The sequence below is a fragment of the Vulpes lagopus genome, chromosome 9 (genome assembly GCF_018345385.1).
Source record: "Vulpes lagopus strain Blue_001 chromosome 9, ASM1834538v1, whole genome shotgun sequence".
Lineage (NCBI taxonomy): Eukaryota > Metazoa > Chordata > Mammalia > Carnivora > Canidae > Vulpes > Vulpes lagopus.
Window position 1 is genome coordinate 47,548,466 of NC_054832.1, and position 23,033 is coordinate 47,571,498.

At 37.4% G+C, this 23,033-nt stretch overlaps 1 protein-coding gene across 1 annotated transcript in view; it reads left to right on the forward strand.

Annotated features, from left to right (window-relative positions):
- The window catches only part of CNGB3 (cyclic nucleotide gated channel subunit beta 3), a 141,248-nt gene that overhangs the window by 47,852 nt on the left and 70,363 nt on the right, over positions 1 to 23,033 (forward strand). Inside the window, exons 4-8 of the mRNA XM_041769633.1 lie at positions 3,361 to 3,515; positions 5,337 to 5,489; positions 6,681 to 6,889; positions 19,977 to 20,027; positions 22,775 to 22,861. Of these exons, the coding sequence (XP_041625567.1) occupies positions 3,361 to 3,515; positions 5,337 to 5,489; positions 6,681 to 6,889; positions 19,977 to 20,027; positions 22,775 to 22,861 (655 nt within the window). The remainder of the gene's footprint in view (positions 1 to 3,360; positions 3,516 to 5,336; positions 5,490 to 6,680; positions 6,890 to 19,976; positions 20,028 to 22,774; positions 22,862 to 23,033) is intronic.

Sequence of the window (23,033 nt, forward strand, 5' to 3'; positions counted from 1 at the left end):
TGGCCTTCCTGTAAAGATATCAGTCATTAGATTAAGGGCCCATCCAACTCCAGTATGACTTCATCTTAACTTAGTTATATTTGTAAAGACCTTGTTTTCAAAGATCACAATCTGAGGTTCCAGTTAGAAATGAATTTTGGCAGAATACTATTCAGTGTAGTTCACTGACCAAACTTGAAATTTCCATGGTTATATTAATCCATATATTTTAATGCAACTCTCTCCTTTCCTCAAGTCAGACTTCCTCCACACCACAACTAATTATCTTTTCTTTTCTCCATTATTTTCTAAAAATATAGCTAATAATGTCACTCTTCTGCTTATAATCTTGCTATGTTTTCCCATTGGTCTCAAATGACTTTTCAAACCACATCATAGGTAATTTAGGATTTTATGTTAAAATATTTGAGTCTTTATTATATTCCACAAAGCAGCAACTGATACACTTTTTCTCCAGCTGTGTCTTTTGCCTGGAATATTTTCCGTTTACATTATCAATCAAAGTGCCATTCATCTTTCACCGTGAACTCATCCCTGACTGCAACCATCCATTTTACCCCGCCAAAAGTAGTCATTCCTTTGCATGATACTAAAGCAACAAGCTTTAAACTAGAGAACATGTATCACTGAGTTTACATGAAAACTTTCTGGAAGTCTCAATAAACACAAAGTTTTAAAAGAATCAATGTCAATATTCACATCTTACTTATCTACTCTTTCTCAAGATTAAGTAAATTGACAATATTAATGTTCAGCTAATATAAAAAGAAAAATACATAGTACTTGAAATATAGCTATGCATTTGAAATGCAGGCATGCTTTCTAATATAATTTTCAGCATTTTAAACCTGACGTAGGCTTGCACAGTAAAAACTAGTGTGATTAAATGGCAATTATATGGCCAATTAGAGCTTATCGGTGATTCAGGAAAAGAAAAAACACTCTCCTTAGGTCTTAAGACTTGAATTGGACATTTTGACAGTTTGAATACCTGACTTTACAGTTAATGATCCACCAACTCTCAACTTTACTTTTTATAGATTTTTTTAGTGCACAGAGGCACATCACATACGGTCAAACAAAAGGTTAGAAGTAGTGGGCTTATTTATTCAATAAGCATTTATTAAAGCCTACCTTGTCCTAGACCTTATAGAGTATAAAGAAAATAAAGTTTCTGACCTTGAGAACTTCAGTCTATGAGGATGTCATCTACATTCATCTCTTCAAACATCCCGTATACACTGATGACCACCAAGGTTTTGTTGCCAAAACTGGATTTCCAGCTGTCTCAAATGTTTCCCATTGGTCTCAAATGACTTTTCAAACCTGGGTAGCATAATCAAGATCCTATCACACAAGGTCCTACTAGCACCTTGAATTGAATATATAACACACACAAAAAATCATTTTTCCATATACCAACAATGTACAAACACCTCCTTTCTGAATTCCTATTTATATCAATATCATATTCATAAACCTAGACTCTTGTAATAGAAACTTAGAAGTTATTCTTTTTTTTAAGATTTTTATTTATTTACTTGACAGAGAGCACAAGTAAGGGGAGTAGGGGAGCGTCAGGTAGAGGAAGAAGGAGAAGCAGGCTCTCCACTGAGTAGAGAGCCTGACATAGGGCTCAGTCCCAGGATCCTGGGATAATGACCTGAGCCGGAGGCATTTGCTTAACCAACTGAGCCACCCAGATGCCCCTTAGAAGTTATTCTTGATTCCTTATTTGAATTTATCCAAAAGATCCAGAAAGTTCAAATCCTTTCATTTCTCTCTAAATTATTTCTTGAGTCTCTCTCTTTTTCACTCATCAGTTCTAACTAACTATTCACCTCTTTCCTTGCCTCTATGCATTTACACTGCTTCTCTTTAACTCTCCAGTTTTGAAGATTTAATGTCCCCCTACTTCTGTATTGTCTAAGATATATCAGATTTTTGTCCACTGCATCTCATCATTCTTGAGAAGGCTTGTAAAGCTCTTTGTGTGATGCACTTGAAAAATCTCAATGCTGAGACAGGACTTTTGACATTTAAAAGAGTCATAAATTATACTATAGTAAGAAACGAAGAGAGACACATTGATGGTCTGGGAATCTGTAAACAATTATAGATGTGATATGTTTCTAAACGCAGATTAGTGGAGAGGAGCTCATACTAGAGTTCTCTTTAAATATGATCCACAGATTACCCAGTTCTAATGTGAACTCCATAGGTTTACAAATGAGATGGAAAGGGCAGAAATGGATGTGAGGAGGTAAGAATGGATATGTGGGCCTGTGTAGACAACAGTGTCAGACTTCAAAAGGAAGGTAGAGAGTGAGTTAGAAGTTTGAGGAAAACCTATGAGGAAACTCAGATCCTTATGAAGTGTACCAGTTTATATCTTAAACTATGTACTAATCTGTGTTTTCTTAGGAGGGAAGTGCATTAAAGCATACTACATACACTCATTTTCTCTTGCCACATGAGAAATTATTACAAACTTATTGACTTAAATTAATGCCTATTTAATAGCTCACATTTCCATAGATCAAAAGTCTGGATGACACTAGGTACTCTGTTTAAGGTCTCACACAGGTGAAATCAAGGTGTCAGCCAGACCTGGCTAGGCTGTCACCTGAAGACACCAGAGAAGAAGCTACTTCCAAGCTCATTCAAATTATTGGCGTAATTCAATTCCTTGTGGTTGTAGGAGGAAGGTCCTTGTTTTCTTGTTATCAGATAACCAGAGATCAATCACTCTCAGCTCCTATAGGCTTTGTGCAATTCTCTTCAGGGGGCCTCTTTCTTCTCCAAAGCCAGAAATGGAGAATTTCTCCAAGTGAGATCTCCCTTAGGCTTCAAACCTCTAATTTCTGCTCTGTCACCAGCTGGAGAAACTCTCTGTTTTTAAACTCTGCTTTTTTTTATATCAGGGCCATTTGTATAACCCTCTTACCTTCAAGTTAACTGAGACATATGACACAAACTAATAATAAGAGTAAAAGCCACCCTATTTATTATCTCTAGGATTATGCAAGACATGTACATCAAGGGGCCATCTTAGAATTCTGCCTAATGCTAAGTAAAGTTTCTTTTTTTCTTCTAATTATACAATTAAATGGCAGAATCAGGATCTAATATGGTCAAGAATGAACATTTGCTATTTGTGAATTCTAAAATTTCATTGACAAATCTGTATTCCATTAACACTATTTCCTTCAAATATAGTTTTTAAATGGTTCTATTCAGTTGCAGAAAGGAGCAGTTAATAGTGTAGAATCTATAAGGGGGATGAAAAAACTCAGTCTCTTCCCTGTGTATACCTCTTCATGGATCCATCTCTATCACCATTTTTTTTTCCTCATTTAGCCCAAAAAGCAAACCACTTGGAGTCCCTGTTATAAATGAGTATGCTGATGCTCAGCTACACAACCTGGTGAGAAGGATGCGTCAAAGAACAATGCTCTACAAGAAAAAGTTGGCAGAAGGAGATATATCCTCACCTGAAGCTAGCCCCCAAACTGGTAAGCACTGTTACCTCAAAGTACTGGAACAAAAGAAGTTATCGGGGGACATGTATTTTTCAAATGTCTTAGTTTGGGTTCTCCCAAGAGCAGACCCTGAGACAATGATTTAGGTGCCAATAGTTTATATTGAGGGTGATCCAAGAAGGTGAGAGCAGACAGGGAGATGGAGCCAAGGATTAGGACAATAAAGATGTGTTAATAAGAGGGCTTCTTCTGTGAGCCCTCACACTTGATTCACCTGAAAAACTGTGTGGATCAGACTTAAGAATTCTCCCGAGAAACCTCCACACTGTTTCTCACAGTGGTTGCATCAATTAGCATTCCTACCAATAGTGCATGAGGATTTTCTTTTCTCCACATCCTCACCAACACTTGCTATTTCTTGTCTTTTTGATACTAACCATTTTGACTGGTGTGAGGTGATACCTCATTGTGGCTTAGATTTGCATTTCCCTGATGCTAAGTGATGTGGAGCATCATTTCATGTGCTTGTTGGCCATCTCTATGTCTTCTTTGGGAAAATTGTCTGTTCAGGTCTTCTACCCATTTTTTAATTGGATTCTTTTTTTTTTTTTGGTGTTAAGTTGTGTAAGTTCTTTATATATTTTGGAAGAAGAGGCTAGGGTGTCAATCACCAACTCCATTTTCCATTAGTTAAGGGATATTGTTGGGCCATATTGCTAACTCTCCAGCACTTTAAGCAAGCCAGCTCAGAAACAGTCCTGAGGGGAAAAGATACAGGGAGCTCTCTGCACAGGATCTTTAGCTCCACAGTATATGAGCAAGGCAACAGGAGTATATGCTATAGCAAATTTTATTGTAAATATTAATTAAGAATACCCCAATATACAAAGCACTCATTATAAAATACAAGAATACTACCCAAATACACAGAATAGCAAAGAACATCAACAAACTAATCACAGAGCGGGGCAGGGGGTGGGGACAGGGAGGGGGGCAGTTGTCAGCCTCCCTAATAATTGCAGCAATGTGTTTATGAAAAATTAGTAAGTGCAATAAAGTAGAGTACAAAAGTGATATATTATGATTACATCTTTGTATTTATATATAGATAAAAGTAGAATAACGTTTGGATGTTTAACAGTTAAAAATCAAACTGTTAATTATATAGGATGGAGTTGAGGGTTCCTTATAATTCTGTATAAGTAAGTCAGATTTTTAAAATAAACTACATATTGTATAGTAGTTTCTCTTTTAAAGAGACTCTAATAAGTCATTGTATTTTAGTAAGATAGATTTAAAAAATATTTTGAACTTTATCTATAACTTGAAGGATATGTGTGAGACTAAAGAAGCATGAAACTAAAACCTGTGACAGGCATGATGTACATTTGTAAAGTTTCTTTGTAATGTGAATCTAAAGGACTGACTTTATTTATGCTACAAAATAGGTAAGAATTAAGCTTGTATTTAAAATATCCTATTTGTAGGGTGCCTGGATGGCTTAGTCAGTGGAGCTTGTGACTCTTGCTCTTGGGGTTGTGGGTTTGAGCCCCAACTTGGGTGTAGAGATTACATTCAGTTAATTAATTGATTTATTAATTAAACTACCCTATTTGTAACACTTTTGTGGTAATTTATTAGTATGTTTTAAATCTGCTATTTATTTCCAAATTCCAGTGTTTTCATTACCTGGATATTGTCATTAATGTCACTATTTTCAATATCATATCATGCCTATTCTACCTATATTAAGAAGGGAAGATTCTGATATGTTCTGACTTCAAGAAATCGAAGCTTTTTCTCATTAAGCTAACCTAACCTCTTAAAAATGTGTTCTTTTTTTTCCCTATAAAGCAAAGCCCACAGCCATACCATCAACACAAGAGAGCAATGCTAAGCTAAAAGAAGAACATTACTATCACATATTGTGTTTTAAATTCCAGAAGATGCCTCTGACAGAGTACCTAAAACGAATTAGACTTCCAGGAAGCATAGATTCATACACAGGTACCATCAAAGTGTGAACTGTCCCAGTGGGAGGGCTAGCTATTATCAAGAACCCCTATAACCCAGAGTCCCAGATGGCTTCCATTTCTCCCTAGGCCACATTCCAATTCTATCTAGAAAGCAGAATTCAAACTATATTAAAAAGACAGTGGATTGTTTGCTCCTCTCTGGTGAAAGCAAGAGATAAAATATTCCTTTTTGTTTTTAAAAGGCATGTCCAGTATAATATGAAATAAAGTAAATGTATAATTATCAAAATAGATGAATGATAGATAAATAGATAAAAATAAATAAATAAAAGGCAGTCCAGAGTCTCTGCTGCCCTTAATTACTTTTGAAAATAGTGAAAGGGAATATAAAGGAAGGGAAAAGAAATGTTGGGAAATATCAGGAAGGGAAACAGAACATAAAGACTCCTAACTCGGGGAAACGAACTAGGGGTGGTGGAAGGGGAGGAGGGCGGGTGTTGGAGGGGAATGGGTGACGGGCACTGAGGTGGACACTTGACGGGATGAGCACTGGGTGTTTTTCTGTATGTTGGTAAATTGAATTGAACACCAATAAAAATTAATTAAAAAAAAAAAAAGAAAAAAAAAAAAGCCCCAAAGTGTTCTGTGATATGTATCCAACACCCTTCCCCCCAAAATCAATATGAAGTGTCTATCTTCTTCCATGCCTTCATATCATTAATTATTTTAACTGAACAAATCCATTGCTATGGGAGGGCAGAAGAAAGCAATGTGTGAAAGGACATGGATTGCCTTAATGGGCTGATTCTCTGGCCTCTCCTGGTCAGCCACACTCCTTCAGGCAACATGTGGCCTTTTGTCCACCTGCCCGGGTAATCCTGCAGCTTAACTACTCTGATGCACAAAAGGCCTGCTGCTGCAATTATTCAAATAGGGCACCTCTGACTTCCCTGGGTCTCTTTTTCCTTGATCCATATAGCACAGTTGCCTGTGGGGACAGACTCAGAATGGCCACTTCTCGGCAAGAGATAAAGGCTTCTCTCCAATGTCAGAAGAGCTGATAAGATCACTCAACATCCCTTGTAAAGCCCAGTGCTTTCCAGAATTGTACTGAATTTTAATAGAACCTTTCATAACAATTTGCTTATCTCCAGAGGACAGTGCACCAAACTAAGCAAGAGAATTATTTTAATGCTTGTTACCTGCCATTTGATTTTTCTAGATCGACTCTATCTCCTGTGGCTCTTGCTTGTCACCATTGCCTATAACTGGAACTGCTGGCTTATACCACTACGCCTCGTCTTTCCATATCAAACACCAGACAACACACACTACTGGTTTATTACAGACATCACATGTGATATCATCTACCTTTGTGATATGCTATTAATCCAGCCCAGACTCCAGTTTATAAAAGGAGGAGACATAATGGTAAGTGGGGCTGGGAGAAGCAGAAACTGACAAATATCAGATTGGACTACAAAAATCAAATTAACAACACTGTTTATTGAATATATGACCAGCTGTCTTTAACCACCAGAAACCACCAGTATAGTAGAAACAACAATAACAGCACAACCCTTGAGCATTTACTATGGAGGAGGGACCATGTAGCTACCTGCGCTTTAGTTTCCTCGTTGTAAAAATAGTACCTTCACAGTGTTGATGGAAAGACTAAATGCACGATGCCTGAACTGTGTTGAGTGACTAATGAGTGCCTATTAAATGTTAGCTATCATCATTATTCCAGTTAATTTCTTTATAATGCCTCACTTAATCCTTTCAGTCACTCTATAAGGGAGACATTATTATCAACCCCATATACAGAAGAGGAAATCGAGGCTTAGAGAGGGAATGTGATATGCTCAAGGCACAGAGCTGGACAGCGATGAGGCAGGATCAAACCCAGACCTTGACTCTAAAACCCATGCTCTGTGCAACTATACCATGTCAGTTCATGTTGACTGGTTTTTCAGAATTTGCTAATACTTGAGGGTAGAAAGATAAAACCAGATCTGAAATGTCAAAACCATATACATATTTTACCTAAATAAAGTTTAAAAATGTATAAATTATGTATACAAAAAGAAGTAATTTAATATATATTTATCTAGTTACCACACTTCAAAGAGTCTGTAAGGCAGTTGTTTTCCACCACATTGCAATCTGCCATTCACCTCAGTATTTTTTAGAATAAGGCAGGTACTATATCACTCATAAGAGTCTACTCAGTTTCCTTGGGAGACAACCTGGTGCTGTGAGAAAACATGGCTATAAGATTTTTGGGACACAGACTGTACTTTGTGTATCATCATATAGTCAGCACTGAGCATAGGACCTGTACATAGTATCATAGTATAGACAACAAGTCCAAGGTCTTAGGTCTTGACAGTTTGGGAAAACCTAACTTGAAAAGAAAATCTATCATGAACCTTTTAATCAGTGTAGATTCACTGCACTGTCCAATATAGTGGCCACTAGCCAGATATGTCTATTCAAATTTAAATTTTAATTAAGATTAAATAACATTAAAAATTCATGTTTCCCAGCCACCTATCAATATTTCCAGGGCTCAGTAATCACACTTGGCTAGAGGCTACCATATCAGAGAGCACAGACTATTTCCACCATTGCAAAGTGTGCTATTATTATATAGTGCTATTATTATATAGTGCTATAACAATGAGCCATCAAGATCTTCACTGAGACAGCCAAACCATAAATAGGAAGCCATACACTCAGCAGACAGGTGCAAATCACAAGCACATAAAACACACCTGTGATTTTGTGATTTTTTAAAAATTAATATGGTATCTTCTGGCCTCTCTTCTGTGCATTCCTCCACTTTCCAGATTCATCACATCCCAATTCTCACAATCAAATGCACTGGCCTACCTCAGAAACTACCATTCTTACCCATAGGAGAAATTATTTTCTCCTAGACTTATTCTCAGTGTTGACAGAATTTCAAAGTAATCCAGTCAACCAAATAGAAGAATATGTTTTCACAAGGACATTTCCACATCTTAAAGCCTCTACTCCTCAGCCCCTTCCCCAGCTAACTAGAAGGATGCTCCCTTTCCAACTGATGTCCACTGTAATACCCACTTCACAATCTCAGTGGGAACTGCACAGAACATATCCTCTAATGGACCCATCACTGTAGGAAGAGCAGACTAATGAAATGTATGGAACTTTGGGTTTATACATATTTTAGGTGGGTTCCTTAATCTTCTGAATATTTTCTTTTGAATCTCCAGATAATATTAATTTATCAAAAAGCTGAAAGGAGTAGTTATGATTACTGTATTCTTTTAGAAAAAAATTTATTTGCTGAGGAAATCCTCCTATTATTTGAAAGCTTTCCTAGAAAGAAATTCTAAAAGCAAGAGCTGGGGATCCCTGGGTGGCGCAGTGGTTTAGCGCCTGCCTTTGGCCCAGGGCGCGATCCTGGAGTCCTGGGATCGAATCCCACGTCGGGCTCCCGGTGCATGGAGCCTGCTTCTCCCTCTGCCTGTGTCTCTGCCTCTCTCTCTCTCTCTCTCTCTCTCTCTGTGTGTGTGTGTGACTATCATAAAATAAAAAAAATAAATAAAAAAATAAAAGCAAGAGCTAAAGCTGTAGCAAGAATATATTCAAAATATTCCTTATGTGAACTTCAGAGCACTAGTCAGCTCCCCACTATCCCCAGAGCTCACTGGCAGCTTGATAAATGACGATGATGGTGTGCAAATAAGAAGTAAACAACACACACAAAAAAAGAGCGCTAATTTCAACCTCCATTAAATGCACAAGGGGGGAGAAAATCAATGTTTGACAAATGGAAAATGACAAAATCAGTAAGAGGAGACTTATTTTCAATTTTCTAAGAGGGCTTTACACACAATGGAGTGTTAAAAACAAGAAAAATAACCAATAAAAACACACTCAACGGGCTCTATTTAAAATGCATTATCACAAACTACAAATACAGAGCAGGAACTAATTGCTTTGTTTGTTCAAAAGGAGTTTAATGGTTTCTTTAATTTAGAATAGGTAGTGTTAGCCTTTGAAGCTTGATTACATTTTGGTAAGAAGACTATACAAGTCAAGTACCCAAATTGAAGATCGACTACATTTAGCTATGGTGCTACCTTTGGTGCACTGCCAACTTGTTTTTTCATTCATTCATTCATTCAACAAACATTTATTATATATCTACAGTTGCCAAGTATTTCAGGGCTAGAGGATGGAAATATTAATTCCCTTAAGGCCTTGAAAACAAAGAAGTCATAAACAGATTGAAGAGCTAAAGGCCACAGTAGAAGGAATTAGGAGGGTTTACAAGTTTTGCATTGCATCCTTCTGAAAATGGTGCTACACAAATAGAGAACAGAACTTTGTATGAAAAAACAACAAAAGAGTATCTCGTCTGTAATTTCATTTATTTATTTATTTGTTTGTTTATTTATTTATTTATTTATTTATTGTAATTTCCTTTATAGACAGCAGAAATACAGCTGAAAATGACAATGAGGATTATTGTGATATGGGACTCATACCCCTACAATACTGCTAAACCTATTGATCATGATTCATGGAAATGCTCAGTGCTACATAGTGACAGTATCAGTCAAGCCTGACATTATAGTCAGCTGCTTTTGGCACTTAATCTTCTCAGTTACTGTTTATAAACTGACCTGAAGAAAATTAACCATTCCCTTCTCTGTGCTCTGTACATTTGATTCATACTTCTGTTATTTAATTGTTAAACAATGATTAGGCTAATTATTATTAAGTAGGAACAAACAGACCAGGGTCGAATTCCATCTCTGAAATTTATTAATAGCTTTAGTTGAAGAAAATAAATTTACCTTTTAATTAACTGGTATCTTTTCATTCGTAAAATGGAAAGTATCGTACCCACTTCATAAACCTATTGTGAAGATTAAATAAGGCCATTTGTACACCTAAGCCAGAGTCTGGCATATAGAATATGTACAGTAAGTTGTTGAATGTCTCAAATGAATTAATATCCACACATTTAACTTCCCCTCTTCTCTCCTATCTGTATATTATCTCCCTTTCTTACCTGATATTAAGTTTCTTGTGTATAAAGACAATGTCCAATTCATTTCCCTCTCTATCTGAGGAACTCAGAGAGTATATTCAAGAAGTATTCGAAGGAGTTAATGAATGGCAGTCTTGGTTCAAGGATCTTCTTTCCTTGAATATTATTTAATCTGCAATGTAGTTGTTTTAGGTGATATTACTATTTTTGAAACCTATCTATCTATTCTATATAAAATTATGGAGTTTCTATGAATTATTTATGAGAAAAGGTAAATATAATCATACCCAGGTAGAGCTTCTTCAAAACCCACCTTTTGGAAAAGGATTTAAGTACAGTCAGCATATCCTTCCTAAAGTAAGCCTCCCCTAAAGAAATGTTGCCTGCATAGTGATGAGACTTAAAAGAGACAAAGAGCATTAAATAAGGTGACATTTTTTTTTAAACTAGTGCCTAATTGTTACCAGTAAGCATGCTGGTCATCATAATGATGCCAAATTTTTTTTTAGTTCTCCAAAGAAGAGAGATTTTAGAATCACTAGATTGCATTTTCATCTAATCTAGCAAGTTTTCATTTCATTTACATTTATTCAATCATTGGATCATAGACAAGCCTGAAAGTAGAGATAAAAGTGCTAAAAAACATTCTTCCAAGGTTGAAGGAGAGGGTGGTTTTTTAACTTTGTAGCATTTGAAATGTATCTGTCAGTCCCAGATAAGCTTTGAAGGAGCTGACTAATTTTACTCAAGCTTGATACATGATTCAACTTAAACTCCTATCTATGTCCACCTGTGGCTTAGTAAGCCATTGAGTTTCACAGCAAAAATCATTAGATGAGTTAGTATATGTGCATGAGTAAAAATTGTAGCCAAAAAAAGATGGGGGGAGCAGAAATTGAGGGGTTGGCTAACCAATATTCAATATTTAACACTACTCGGCAGTAGTTTGAAACTTCTGAACTTGGATAGTCTGGATGATAATTGTTAGAAGACACTGCTTCTTTGTGTCTAAGATATAATACTTTGGCCTACTCATTAATAGCACAAAATGTAAGAATATAAATTATTTACCTATCACTAAAATGTAAGAATATAAATCCAATATTAGCATTAATTCTTTTAGGTCTGAATGATAACAAATGCCTCTTAATCTATCACTTATCACATATACATTGGAAACCTACTATGTGTTAGATATTGCATTAGAAATTGGAAAAACAAGAGAGGAGGGGCAAGATGGCAGAAGAGTAGGGTCCCCAAGTCACCTGTCCCCACCAAATTATCTAGATAACCTTCAAATCATCCTGAAAATCTACGAATTCGGCCTGAGATTTATTTTTATTTTTTTTTAATTTTTATTTATTTATGATAGTCACAGAGAGAGAGAGAGAGAGGCAGAGACATAGGCAGAGGGAGAAGCAGGCTCCATGCACAGGGAGCCTGATGTGGGATTACATCCCGGGTCTCCAGGATCGCGCCCTGGGCCAAAGGCAAGCACCAAACCACTGCACCACCCAGGGATCCCCTCGGCCTGAGATTTAAAGAGAGACCAGCTGGAACGCTACAGTGAGAACACTTCCCGCTTCTATCAAGGTAGGAAGACAGGAAAAAAGAACTAAAGAAACAAAAGGCCTCCAAGGGGGAGGGACCCGCGAGGAGCCGGACTGAGGCCGGGACGAGTGTCCCCAGGACAGGAGAGCCCCGTCCCGGAGAAGCAGGAGCTGCACCAACCTTCCCGGGTGGAAAGGGGCCCGCAGGGAGTTAGAGCAGGACCCAGGAGGGCAGGGATGCCCTCGGGCTCCCTGGGACACTAACAGGCACCTGCGCCCCGGGAGAGTGCGCCGAGCTCCCTAAGGGCTGCAGCGCCCATGGCGGGACCCAGAGCAGCTCGCGGAGGGGGCTGCGGGGCGGGAGCGAATCCAACAGCGCAGGCCCCGGAGCACAGGGTGCCGGGACACAGCCCAGGATCCGGCCTCCCCCGGGACAGGCAGAGGCCGGGAGGGCCCAGGACAGCAAGGACGCTCCTGCCCGGAGCTGAGCAGATCAGCGGCCCCGCCCCGGAGCCTCCAGGCCCTGCAGACGGAGAGACCCGGAGCTACTGCGGGAGCTGAAACCAGGGCTCCAGAGCTGGCCCCGCCACGGGGGTTGTTCCTCCTGGGGCCGCACGGGGTAAACAACCCCCACTGAGCCCTGCACCAGGCAGGGGCAGAGCAGCTCCCCCAAGTGCTAACACCTGAAAATCACAGCAGGCCCCTCACAGCAGGCCCCTCCCCCAGAAGACCAGCTAGAGGGACCAGTTCCAGGGGAACTCAAGGGACTTAAAATATACAGAATCAGAAGATACTCCCCCATGTTTTTTTTTTTCTTTTTGATTTCTGTTTGCTTCCCCCAGCCTTTTCTTTCTTTCTTTCTTTTTCTTTTTCTTCTCTTTTTTCTTTTTTTCTTCCTTTTTTCTTTTTTCTTTTTCTCTTTTCTTTCCTTCTTTCTCTCCTCTCTTTTTCTCCTTTTCCCAATACAACTTGTTTTTGGCCACTCTGCACTGAGAAAAATGACTAGAAGGAAAAACTAACCTCAAAAGAAAGAACAGAACAGTCCTCTCTCCCACAGAGTTACAAAATCTGAATTACAATTCAATGTCAGAAAGCCAATTCAGAAGCACTATTATAAAGCTACTGGTGACTCTAGAAAAAAGCATAAAGGACAGAGACTTCATGACTGCAGAATTTAGATCTAATCAAGCAGAAATTAAAAATTAATTGAATGAGATGCAATCCAAACTAGAAGTCCTGACGAGGTTTAACAAGGTGGAAGAACGAGTGAGTGACACAGAAGACAAGTTGATGGCAAAGAGGGAAACTGAGGAAAAAAGAGACAAAATACCATGAGGATAGATTAAGGGAAATAAATGACAGCCTGAGGAAGAAAAACCTACGTTTAATTGGGGTTCCCGAGGGCGCCGAAAGGGACAGAGGTCCAGAATATGTATTTGAACAAATCATAGCTGAAAACTTGACTAATCTGGGAAGGGAAACAGGCATTCAGATCCAGGAGATAGATACCCCCCTAAAATCAATAAAAACCGTTCAACACCTCGACATTTAATAGTTAAGCTTGCAAATTCCAAAGATCAAGAGAAGATCCTTAAAGCAGCAAGAAATAAGAAATCCCTGACTTTTATGGGGAGGAGTATTAGGGTAACAGCAGACCTCTCCACAGAGACCTGGCAGGCCAGAAAGGGCTGGCAGGATATATTCAGGGTCCTAAATGAGAAGAACATGCAACCAAGAATACTTTATCCAGCAAGGCTCTCATTCAGAATGGAAGGAGAGATAAAGAGCTTCCAAGACAGGCAGGAGCTGACCTCCAAACCAGCTCTGCAAGAAATTTTAAGGGAACTCTTAAAATTCCCCTTTAAGAAGAAGTCCAGTGGAACAATCCACAAAAACAAGGACTGAATAGATATCATGATGACACTAAACTCATATCTTTCAATAGTAACTCTGAACGTGAACGGGCTTAATGACCCCATCAAAAGGCGCAGGGTTTCAGACTGGATAAAAAAGCAGGACCCATCTATTTGCTGTCTACAAGAGACTCATTTTAGACAGAAGGACACCTACAGCCTGAAAATAAAAGGTTGGAGAACCATTTACCATTCAAATGGTCCTCAAAAGAAAGCAGGGGTAGCCATCCTTATATCAGATAAACTAAAATTTACCCTGAAAACTATAGTGAGAGATGAAGAGGGACACTATATCATACTTAAAGGATCTATCCAACAAGAGGACTTAACAATCCTCAATATATATGCCCTGAATGTGGGAGCTGCCAAATATATCAATCAATTAATAACCAAAGTTAAGACATACTTAAATAATAATACACTTATACTTGGTGACTTCATTCTAGTGCTTTCTACACTCGATAGGTCTTCTAAACACAACATCTCCAAAGAAACAAGAGCTTTAAATGATAGACTGGACCAGATGGATTTCACAGATATCTACAGAACTTTACATCCAAACTCAACTGAATACACATTCTTCTCAAGTGCACATGGAACTTTCTCCAGAATAGACCACATACTGGGTCACAAATTGGGTCTGAACCGATACCAAAAGATTGGGATCATCCCCTGCATATTCTCAGACCATAATGCCTTGAAATTAGAACTAAATCACAAAAAGAAGTTTGGAAGGACTTCAAACACCTGGAGGTTAAGGACCATCCTGCTAAAAGATGAAAGAGTCAACCAAGAAATTAAGGAAGAATTAAAAAGATTCATGGAATCTAGTGAGAATGATGATACAACTGTTCAAAATCTTTGGGATGCAGCAAAAGCAGTCCTGAGGAGGACATACATTGCAATACAAGCATCCATCCAAACACTGGAAAGAACTCAAATACAAAAGCTAGCCTTACACATAAAGAGCCAGAGAAAAAACAGCAAATAGATCCTACACCTAGCAGAAGAAGAGAGTTCATAAAGATTTGAGCAGAACTCAACGAAATCGAGACCAGAAGAACTGTGGAACAGATCAACAGGACCAGGAGTTGGTTCTTTGAAAGAATTAATAAGATAGATAAACCATTAGCCAGCCTTATTAAAAAGAAAAGAGAGAAGACTCAAATTAATAAAATCATGAATGAGAAAGGAGAGATCACTACCAACACCAAGGAAATACAAACGATTTTAAAAACATGAACGGCTATACGCCAATAAATTAGGCCATCTAGAAGAAATGGACACATTTCTGGAAAGCCACAAACTACCAAAACTGGAACAGGAAGCAATAGAAAACCTGAACAGGCCAATAACCAGGGAGGAAATTGAAGCAGTCATCAAAAACCTCCCAAGACACAAAAGTCCAGAGCCAGATGGCTTCCCTGGGGAATTCTATCAAATGTTTAAAGAAGAAGCCATACCTATTCTACTAAAGCTGTTTGGAAAGAATGAAAGAGATGGAGTACTTCCAAATTCATTCTGTGAGGCCAGCATCACTTTAATTCCAAAACCAGACAAAGACCCTACCAAAAAGAATTATAGACCAATATCCCTGATGAACACAGATGCAAAAATTCTCAACAAGATACTAGCCAATAGGATCCAACAATACATTAAGAAAATTATTCACCATAACCAAGTAGGATTTATTCCCAGGACACAAGGCTGGTTCAACACTCGTAAAACAATCAGTGTGATTCATCATATCAGCAAGAGAAAAACCAAGAACCATATGATCCTCTCATTCGATGCAGAGAAAGCATTTGACGAAATACAGCATCCATTCCTGATCAAAACTCTTCAGAGTGTAGGGATAGAGGGAACATTCCTCAACATCTTAAAAGCAATCTAAAAAGCCCACAGCAAATATCATTCTCAATGGGGAAGCACTGGGAGCCTTTCCCCTAAGATCCAGGAACAAGACAGGAATGTCCACTCTCACCACTGCTATTCAACATAGTACTGGAAGTCCGAGCCTCGGCTATCAGACAGCAAAAAGACATTAAAGGCATTCAAATTGGCAAAGAAGAAGTCAAACTCTTCCTCTTCGCCGATGACATGATACTCTATATAGAAAACCCAAAAGACTCCACCCCAAGATTGCTAGAACTCATACAGCAATTTGGCAGTGTGGCAGGATACAAAATCAATGCCCAGAAATCAATGGCATTTCTATACACTAACAATGAGACTGAAGAAAGAGAAATTAAGGAGTCAATCCCATTTACAATTGCACCCAAAATCATAAGATACCTAGGAATAAACCTAACCAAAGAGGTAAAGGATCTATACCCTAAAAACTACAGAACACTTCTGAAAGAAATTGAGGAAGACACAAAGAGATGGAAAAATATTCCATGCTCATGGATTGGCAGAATTAATATTGTAAAAATGTCAATGTTACGCAGGGCAATTTACCGTTTAAGGCAACCCCTATCAAAATACCATGGACTTTCTTCAGAAAGTTAGAACAAATTATTTTAAGATTTGTGCGGAATCAGAAAAGACCCCAAATAGGCAGGGGAATTTTAAAAAAGAAAACCATATCTGGGGGCATCACAATGCCAGATTTCAGGTTGTACTACAAAGCTGTGGTCATCAAGACAGTGTGGTACTGGCACAAAAACAGACACATAGATCAACGGAACAGAATAGAGAATCCAGAAGTGGACCCTCAACTTTATGGTCAACTAATATTCGATAAAGGAGGAAAGACTATCCACTGGAAGAAAGTCTCTGCAATAAATGGTGCTGGGAAAATTGGACATCCACATGCAGAAGAATGAAACTAGACCACTCTCTTGCACCATACACAAAGATAAACTCAAAATGGATGAAAGATCTAAATGTGAGACATGATTCCATAAAAAACCTAGAGGAGAACACAGGCAACACCCTTTTTGAACTTGGCCACAGTAACTTCTTGCAAAATACATCCACGAAGGCAAAAGAAACAAAAGCAAAAATGAACTATTGGGACTTCATCAAGATAAGAAGCTTTTGCACAGCAAAGGATACAGTCAACAAAACTAAAAGACACACCTACAGAATGGGAGAAGATATTTGCAAATGACGTATCAGATAAAGGCCTAGTTTCCAAGATCTATAAAGAACTTATTAAACTCAACAGCAAAGAAACAAACAGTCCAGTCATGAAATGGGCAAAAGACATGAAGAGAAATCTCACAGAGGAAGACATAGACATGGCCAACACGCACATGAGAAAATGCTCTGCATCACTTGCCATCAGGGAAGTACAAATCAAAACTACAATGAGATACCACCTCACACCAGTGAGAATGGGGAAAATTAACAAGGCAGGAAACAACAAATGTTGGAGAGGATGCGGAGAAAAGGGAACCCTCTTACACTGTTGGTGGGAATGTGAACTGGTGCAGCCACTCTGGAAAACTGTGCGGAGTTTCCTCAAAGAGTTAAAAATAGACCTGCCCTACGACCCAGCAATTGCACTGTTGGGGATTTACCCCAAAGATACAGATGCAATGAAACGCCGGGAAACCTGCCCCCCAATGTTTAGAGCAGCAATGTCCACAATAGCCAATATGTGGAAGGAGCCTCGGTGTCCATCAAAAGATGAGTGGATAAAGAAGATGTGGTTTATGTATACAATGGAATATTACTCAGCCATTAGAAATGAAAAATACCCACCATTTGCTTCAACGTGGATGGAACTGGAGGGCATTATGCCGAGTGAAATGAGTCAATCAGAGAAGGACAAACATTATATGTTCTCATTCATTTGGGGAGTATAAATAATAGTGAAAGGGAATAGAAGGGAAGGGAGAAGAAATGGGTAGGAAATATCAGGAAGGGAGACAGAACATAAAGACTCCTAACTCTGGGAAATGAACTATGGGTGGTGGAAGGGGAGGAGGGTGGGGGTGGGGGTGAATGGGTGACAGGCACTGAGGGGGGCACTTGACGGGATGAGCACTGGTGTTATTTTGTATGTTGGCAAATTGAACACCAATAAAAAATAAATTTGATTTAAAAAAAGAAAAAAAGAAATTGGAAAAACAAGACAAAGATACAGACCTTATCCTCAAGTAATTCAGCATATGAAAGACAAACAAAAGAAAAATGGTGGGGTTTGTAATGGGAGTCATGGCAGAGATGAGCCCTAAGAGTTCTGAGGTGAGGTACAAAGAAAACCATGTGAAGGAGAGAACATCTGGTCCCAATCTTGATGAATGAATTTCAGTTATCTGCACACCTCCACCCCCCAAAAGGAACAAAACATGTTTCAAACTCTGAAAACAACATGGGCAAAGTCATAAAAGTGAGAAACTCTGATGCTGAATAAAGTGTATGTGGGATGCTGCAGGAGGTGAGACAGACAAAGTGGAGCCTTGAGACCATGAAAGAGCTTGTATTTTTGTAAGTCATGTGGAGTCAGAAGATTTCACATATATGGTGAATGTTAAATAATCTGATTTAGCAAAATCATTTAGCTGCCATTATAGAATGGATCAAGGGGAACAAGAATTAAAACAAAGAGACCCATGCCAAAAGGAGAGAATGTACATGAGAAAATTGTAGGAAGAAGAATCAGTGGAATTTGTTGCTGGTTAGATGAGGGCTGACGGAGAATGAGTGATCCAGGATCACTGACCAGTGTATATGAGGATGCTCATAGGATTACTCAAGAGGAGGAAGTGGTAGGGTAGAAAGATGTTAGGCTAGTGGGGAATGGAGAATGATGATGAATTCAGGTTTGCTATAGATTAAATTTGCGATACACAGAACTGCTAAGTGAAGACAATAGGCAGTTGCTTGTCCAGGTCAACAGTGCCAGAAAATGACATTGGATGGCAGTATATATTTGAAACCATGTAAATGGTTGAAATTTTCTAGGAAGCAATTATAAAGAGGGAGAGAAGAGAGCTGAGTCCTGGGGAATGTTGACATTTAACTGGGTAGCCCTAAAAATTGAATATAAATTTATATTTATATAAAATAATGGCTAGCCCTAGAATCAAAAAAGGACACCAAAAAGCTATAACTGAAGAAGTAAACCAAAAATGGCATTTCAGATTCTTTAGAAAGAAAAATTTCAAGAATATTCCCCAAATGTCAAATGCTTCAAAAGGTTTTATTTATCTCTTTATTCCTCTATCTATTCATCTACTTAACAAGTGTTTTTGGGTCCTGTTATAGTTAACCACTAACTATGTACAGTTACTAAACAAAATCAACCCTGTTCTGAGATAGATTCCCATTTAATAGAATAAACTGATTTTAAATAAATCACTCAAGAAATATATGTGTGATTTCAAAATATGGTGAATGCCATAAAAGAATGCTAAGTACTATAAAGGATTCCCTGGGTGTGATCATGAGGAGGTTGTTGGTGGCTTTCGAATTGATAGTCTTAATGGATAAGAAAAGTGAGCAAAGCTCAAATTACCATTAACTTGCCATGGGTTGAAGACTAAATATAAGGGAAGGATGCTGAATAAAACAATATAGGCAACTTTTTAAAGAAGCTTGAATATAAAAGAAGAAGAAGAAGAAAAGAAGAAGGAAGAGGAGGAGGAGGCGGAGGAGGAGGAGGGGAAGCTTGAATATAAGGGCACCTGAGTGGCTCAGTGACTGAGTGTCTGCCTTTGGCCCAGGTCGTGTCCCAGGGTCATGGGAATGAGTCCAGCATCAGGCTTCCCACAGGAAGCCTGCTTCTCCCTCTGCCTATGTCTTTGCCTCTCTCTGTGTGTCTCTCATGAATAAATAAATAAAATCTTTTTTAAAACTTGAGTATGACAAAAAATAGATCAGTAGAAAAAAACTTCTAAGTAATATTTTACTCTGTTTTAAGAGAAAGGAGGATAGAGCATATTTATCAGCTGACATTGCAAGGAACTAGTAGAGAGAAATATTTTTTAAAGTAAGAAAATAATTGATGAAATTGGGTAAAATTAATATAAAATATAAATATAAAATTTCAGGTGGATTCAAATGAGTTAAAGAGACACTACAGGAGCTCTACAAAATTTCAGGTAGGTACCTTACAATTTCAAAATTGTTCAAGTAATCCATTAACATTTTGATTTTAAATCTGATTTATAATTTTTTTTTAATCTGTTTCTATTTTGAATCATAGCCTTTGTAACCAAGTTTATACAAATGAAGTTCTATTAGGCAAAGGCAAGCCTAAAGTTTTTGCTTCTCCATAATTACATGATACACTTCCATAAATGTGCAAGTGTAGAATTCAACATAAGGATCTTTATCAAGCACAACAAAATGTTAGTGTTCACATTTAAATTCTGATTAAAATGTCAGTAAAAGAGTATGGAGTGTACTTTGTCTTTTCTAATACAGAATACTAGCCTCCAATTCATGTAGCATGATGTAAAAATCTATCAAATTTTTTCTACTCTTATTTCTTGTTCATATAAGCAAAATAAATAGAAAAGAAGCAATTATTTAAACAACATGGCACCTTTCTTCCCTCAAATAACCACATAATCATATTTTTTCACTCATAATTATTTACACCCAACTACTTTATTATCTTTTATTTATTCCTTCTAACTCTGAAAAATAGATATTTAGGAGTTATCTAAGGTTACCCAGTATGTATAGATGTGTAGATGAACTCCAACCTCCTCTGTTTCAAGAACAACACTTTTGTGGCCTTGAATTTTGTGAAATGATACAAATCGGGGGTTAGGTGCCAAATTGTCTCCATTGGTTATCTATGATGATTAAAATCTCTTTAAGTTTGTTTTCATCTTCAACTAATTTTCTTCGTAAAAGATTGCCACATATTTAGACATATTCATAATCTGTGCTACTTTGGTGAATTCCACAAGAGGATGACTGTTCTTTTTAAGTATCACAAAACTTACTCTAAACAATCACATTCTTGAATTTGAATAAGGGCAAATTAACTCATATATTTACTTTGGGTTTATAAATGTAAAATTTTACATTTATTTAATTGTGGGCACTTCTTTTGAATTCCCTTCACACATCCTGTTTCTCTATGGCATTGTACTATAGCTATTTTTGTACTTCATTATTCCACTATTAGTTTGTCAACTTCTTGTGGACAGAAACAATATTTTACTATTTCAACTCCAACATGTTTTACAAAGTGCCTTATACAGAGTTCAGTATTGACCAATGCTTAATTCAGTTTTCTATAATTCAATGAGAAATAAATCATCTTTATCTAACAAATAATGCATTAATGTGTTAATATCAAACATGACTAATGACTGCATAGAGAATTCAAGTGGGCAGTTGAGCAATTGGATAGACAACAATTTTAAAAACCCACAATTGACATATTAGTTCTAATAAATTTATTTTAAAGATTAAAAAATGACTATTTATGATTCGAGCCAGAAAACATGAGTCTGAAATAGCACTAAACATGTCAACAGTTCCATGCTCCTGCTTTCTTACTTATAAGACTTTATTTTAGTAATTGTTCTGTATACCTCTTAATTTCTTATAAAACTCAATATCTGTAAGGTAAAATTAATGAGGTTTGATGATATGATGTAATTTATAAACCAATACTTTCAGTAAGGAATTTGTTTATGATAGTTAATATCATTAATTCAAATTGAAAGTTTCATTTCTGGGATCCCTGGGTGGCGCAGCGGTTTGGCGCCTGCCTTTGGCCCGGGGCGCGATCCTGGAGACCCAGGATCGAATCCCACGTCAGGCTCCCGGTGCATGGAGCCTGCTTCTCCCTCTGCCTGTGTCTCTGCCTCTCTCTCTGTGACTATAATAAATAAAAAAATTAAAAAAAAAAAGTTTCATTTCTTTTCAATAGCATGAAGTTATTGTGAAATCTTGTTATATAATTACCTCAACTCTCCATTTCATATATATGGATTTACAGAAACTTCTTAACTGCTCTTAATGTCTTAAATATATTAAATGTTTTTAAAATATACTCTATTTTTCAAAACCATGTAAAAATTAATGAAAATGAATAATTATCTTACATAAAAGAATTTCTTATTATCATCATTGCAGTCAGGAAAGTATGCAAGTGATGTTGCCATTTCACAACTACCAGGGTAGCAGAAAAACAGAATAATTAACTACATGAAAACTTAAAAAAAAATTTAGCTATGATAATACTTTCCATACTTTCTCCTATTGGAGTTACTGATTAATTATAAACGGGACTGATTCCTTTCCTCTCTCTTAGCCTGCACAGTGTCTAACAGATAGAGTTCATAGTAGTTTATTGTTAGCAGTATCATCCCAAATGGAGAGCAGTAGAAAGAATTGAAGCATCTGGATGAACCACCACCAATGTAATCAGCCCTGAATACTGGAGAATTGGCTGTATAAAAATATACAACTGCAATTAATGTGCAATGGACTCAAATAAAATTAAGAATAGACTTGACTTTCAGTCCAAGAGCCCCACATTTAGAACACTATTAAAATGTTATTTTAACATTAGTAACCATGCCATCTCTGAAGTGTATATGACAACTCAACAAAAATTGCAGAAAATGCAGTACCTACGGAGAGCTCAGATGCATGAAGGTAGAAATGAAATACATTGGAAGTAGCCTACAAAATAGTTTTCTTATTTTCATGGTGCAAATATACCTTACAGTGGCTCTAGGCATACTACTAAAGGCAATTTTATATTAAACAAAAAAAAATTCATGGTGCCTGGTCAGCTTATATTTGCATTGGCATAAATCAATCCATGTCCAAAAAAGCACATAAACACAAGATGATTGTGAATGTGTTTTTCCAACAGTTGGATGTTGCGTCAGTAATGCCATTTGATGTTTTTTACCTCTTCTTTGGGTTTAATCCAGTATTTAGGATGAATAGGATATTGAAGGTAAGATAACTATATTTAATTTTCTTTTATAATAATGGAAATCTTGAAATGATTCAAAATGTTCTAGAAGTGTAATATTTTTAATTTTTTCCAAACTGTCCATTTTTCTGCCCTCATCATTACTATGAATTTTTTTACAACGGAAAAACATTGTTTCTACTGATGGAATTTG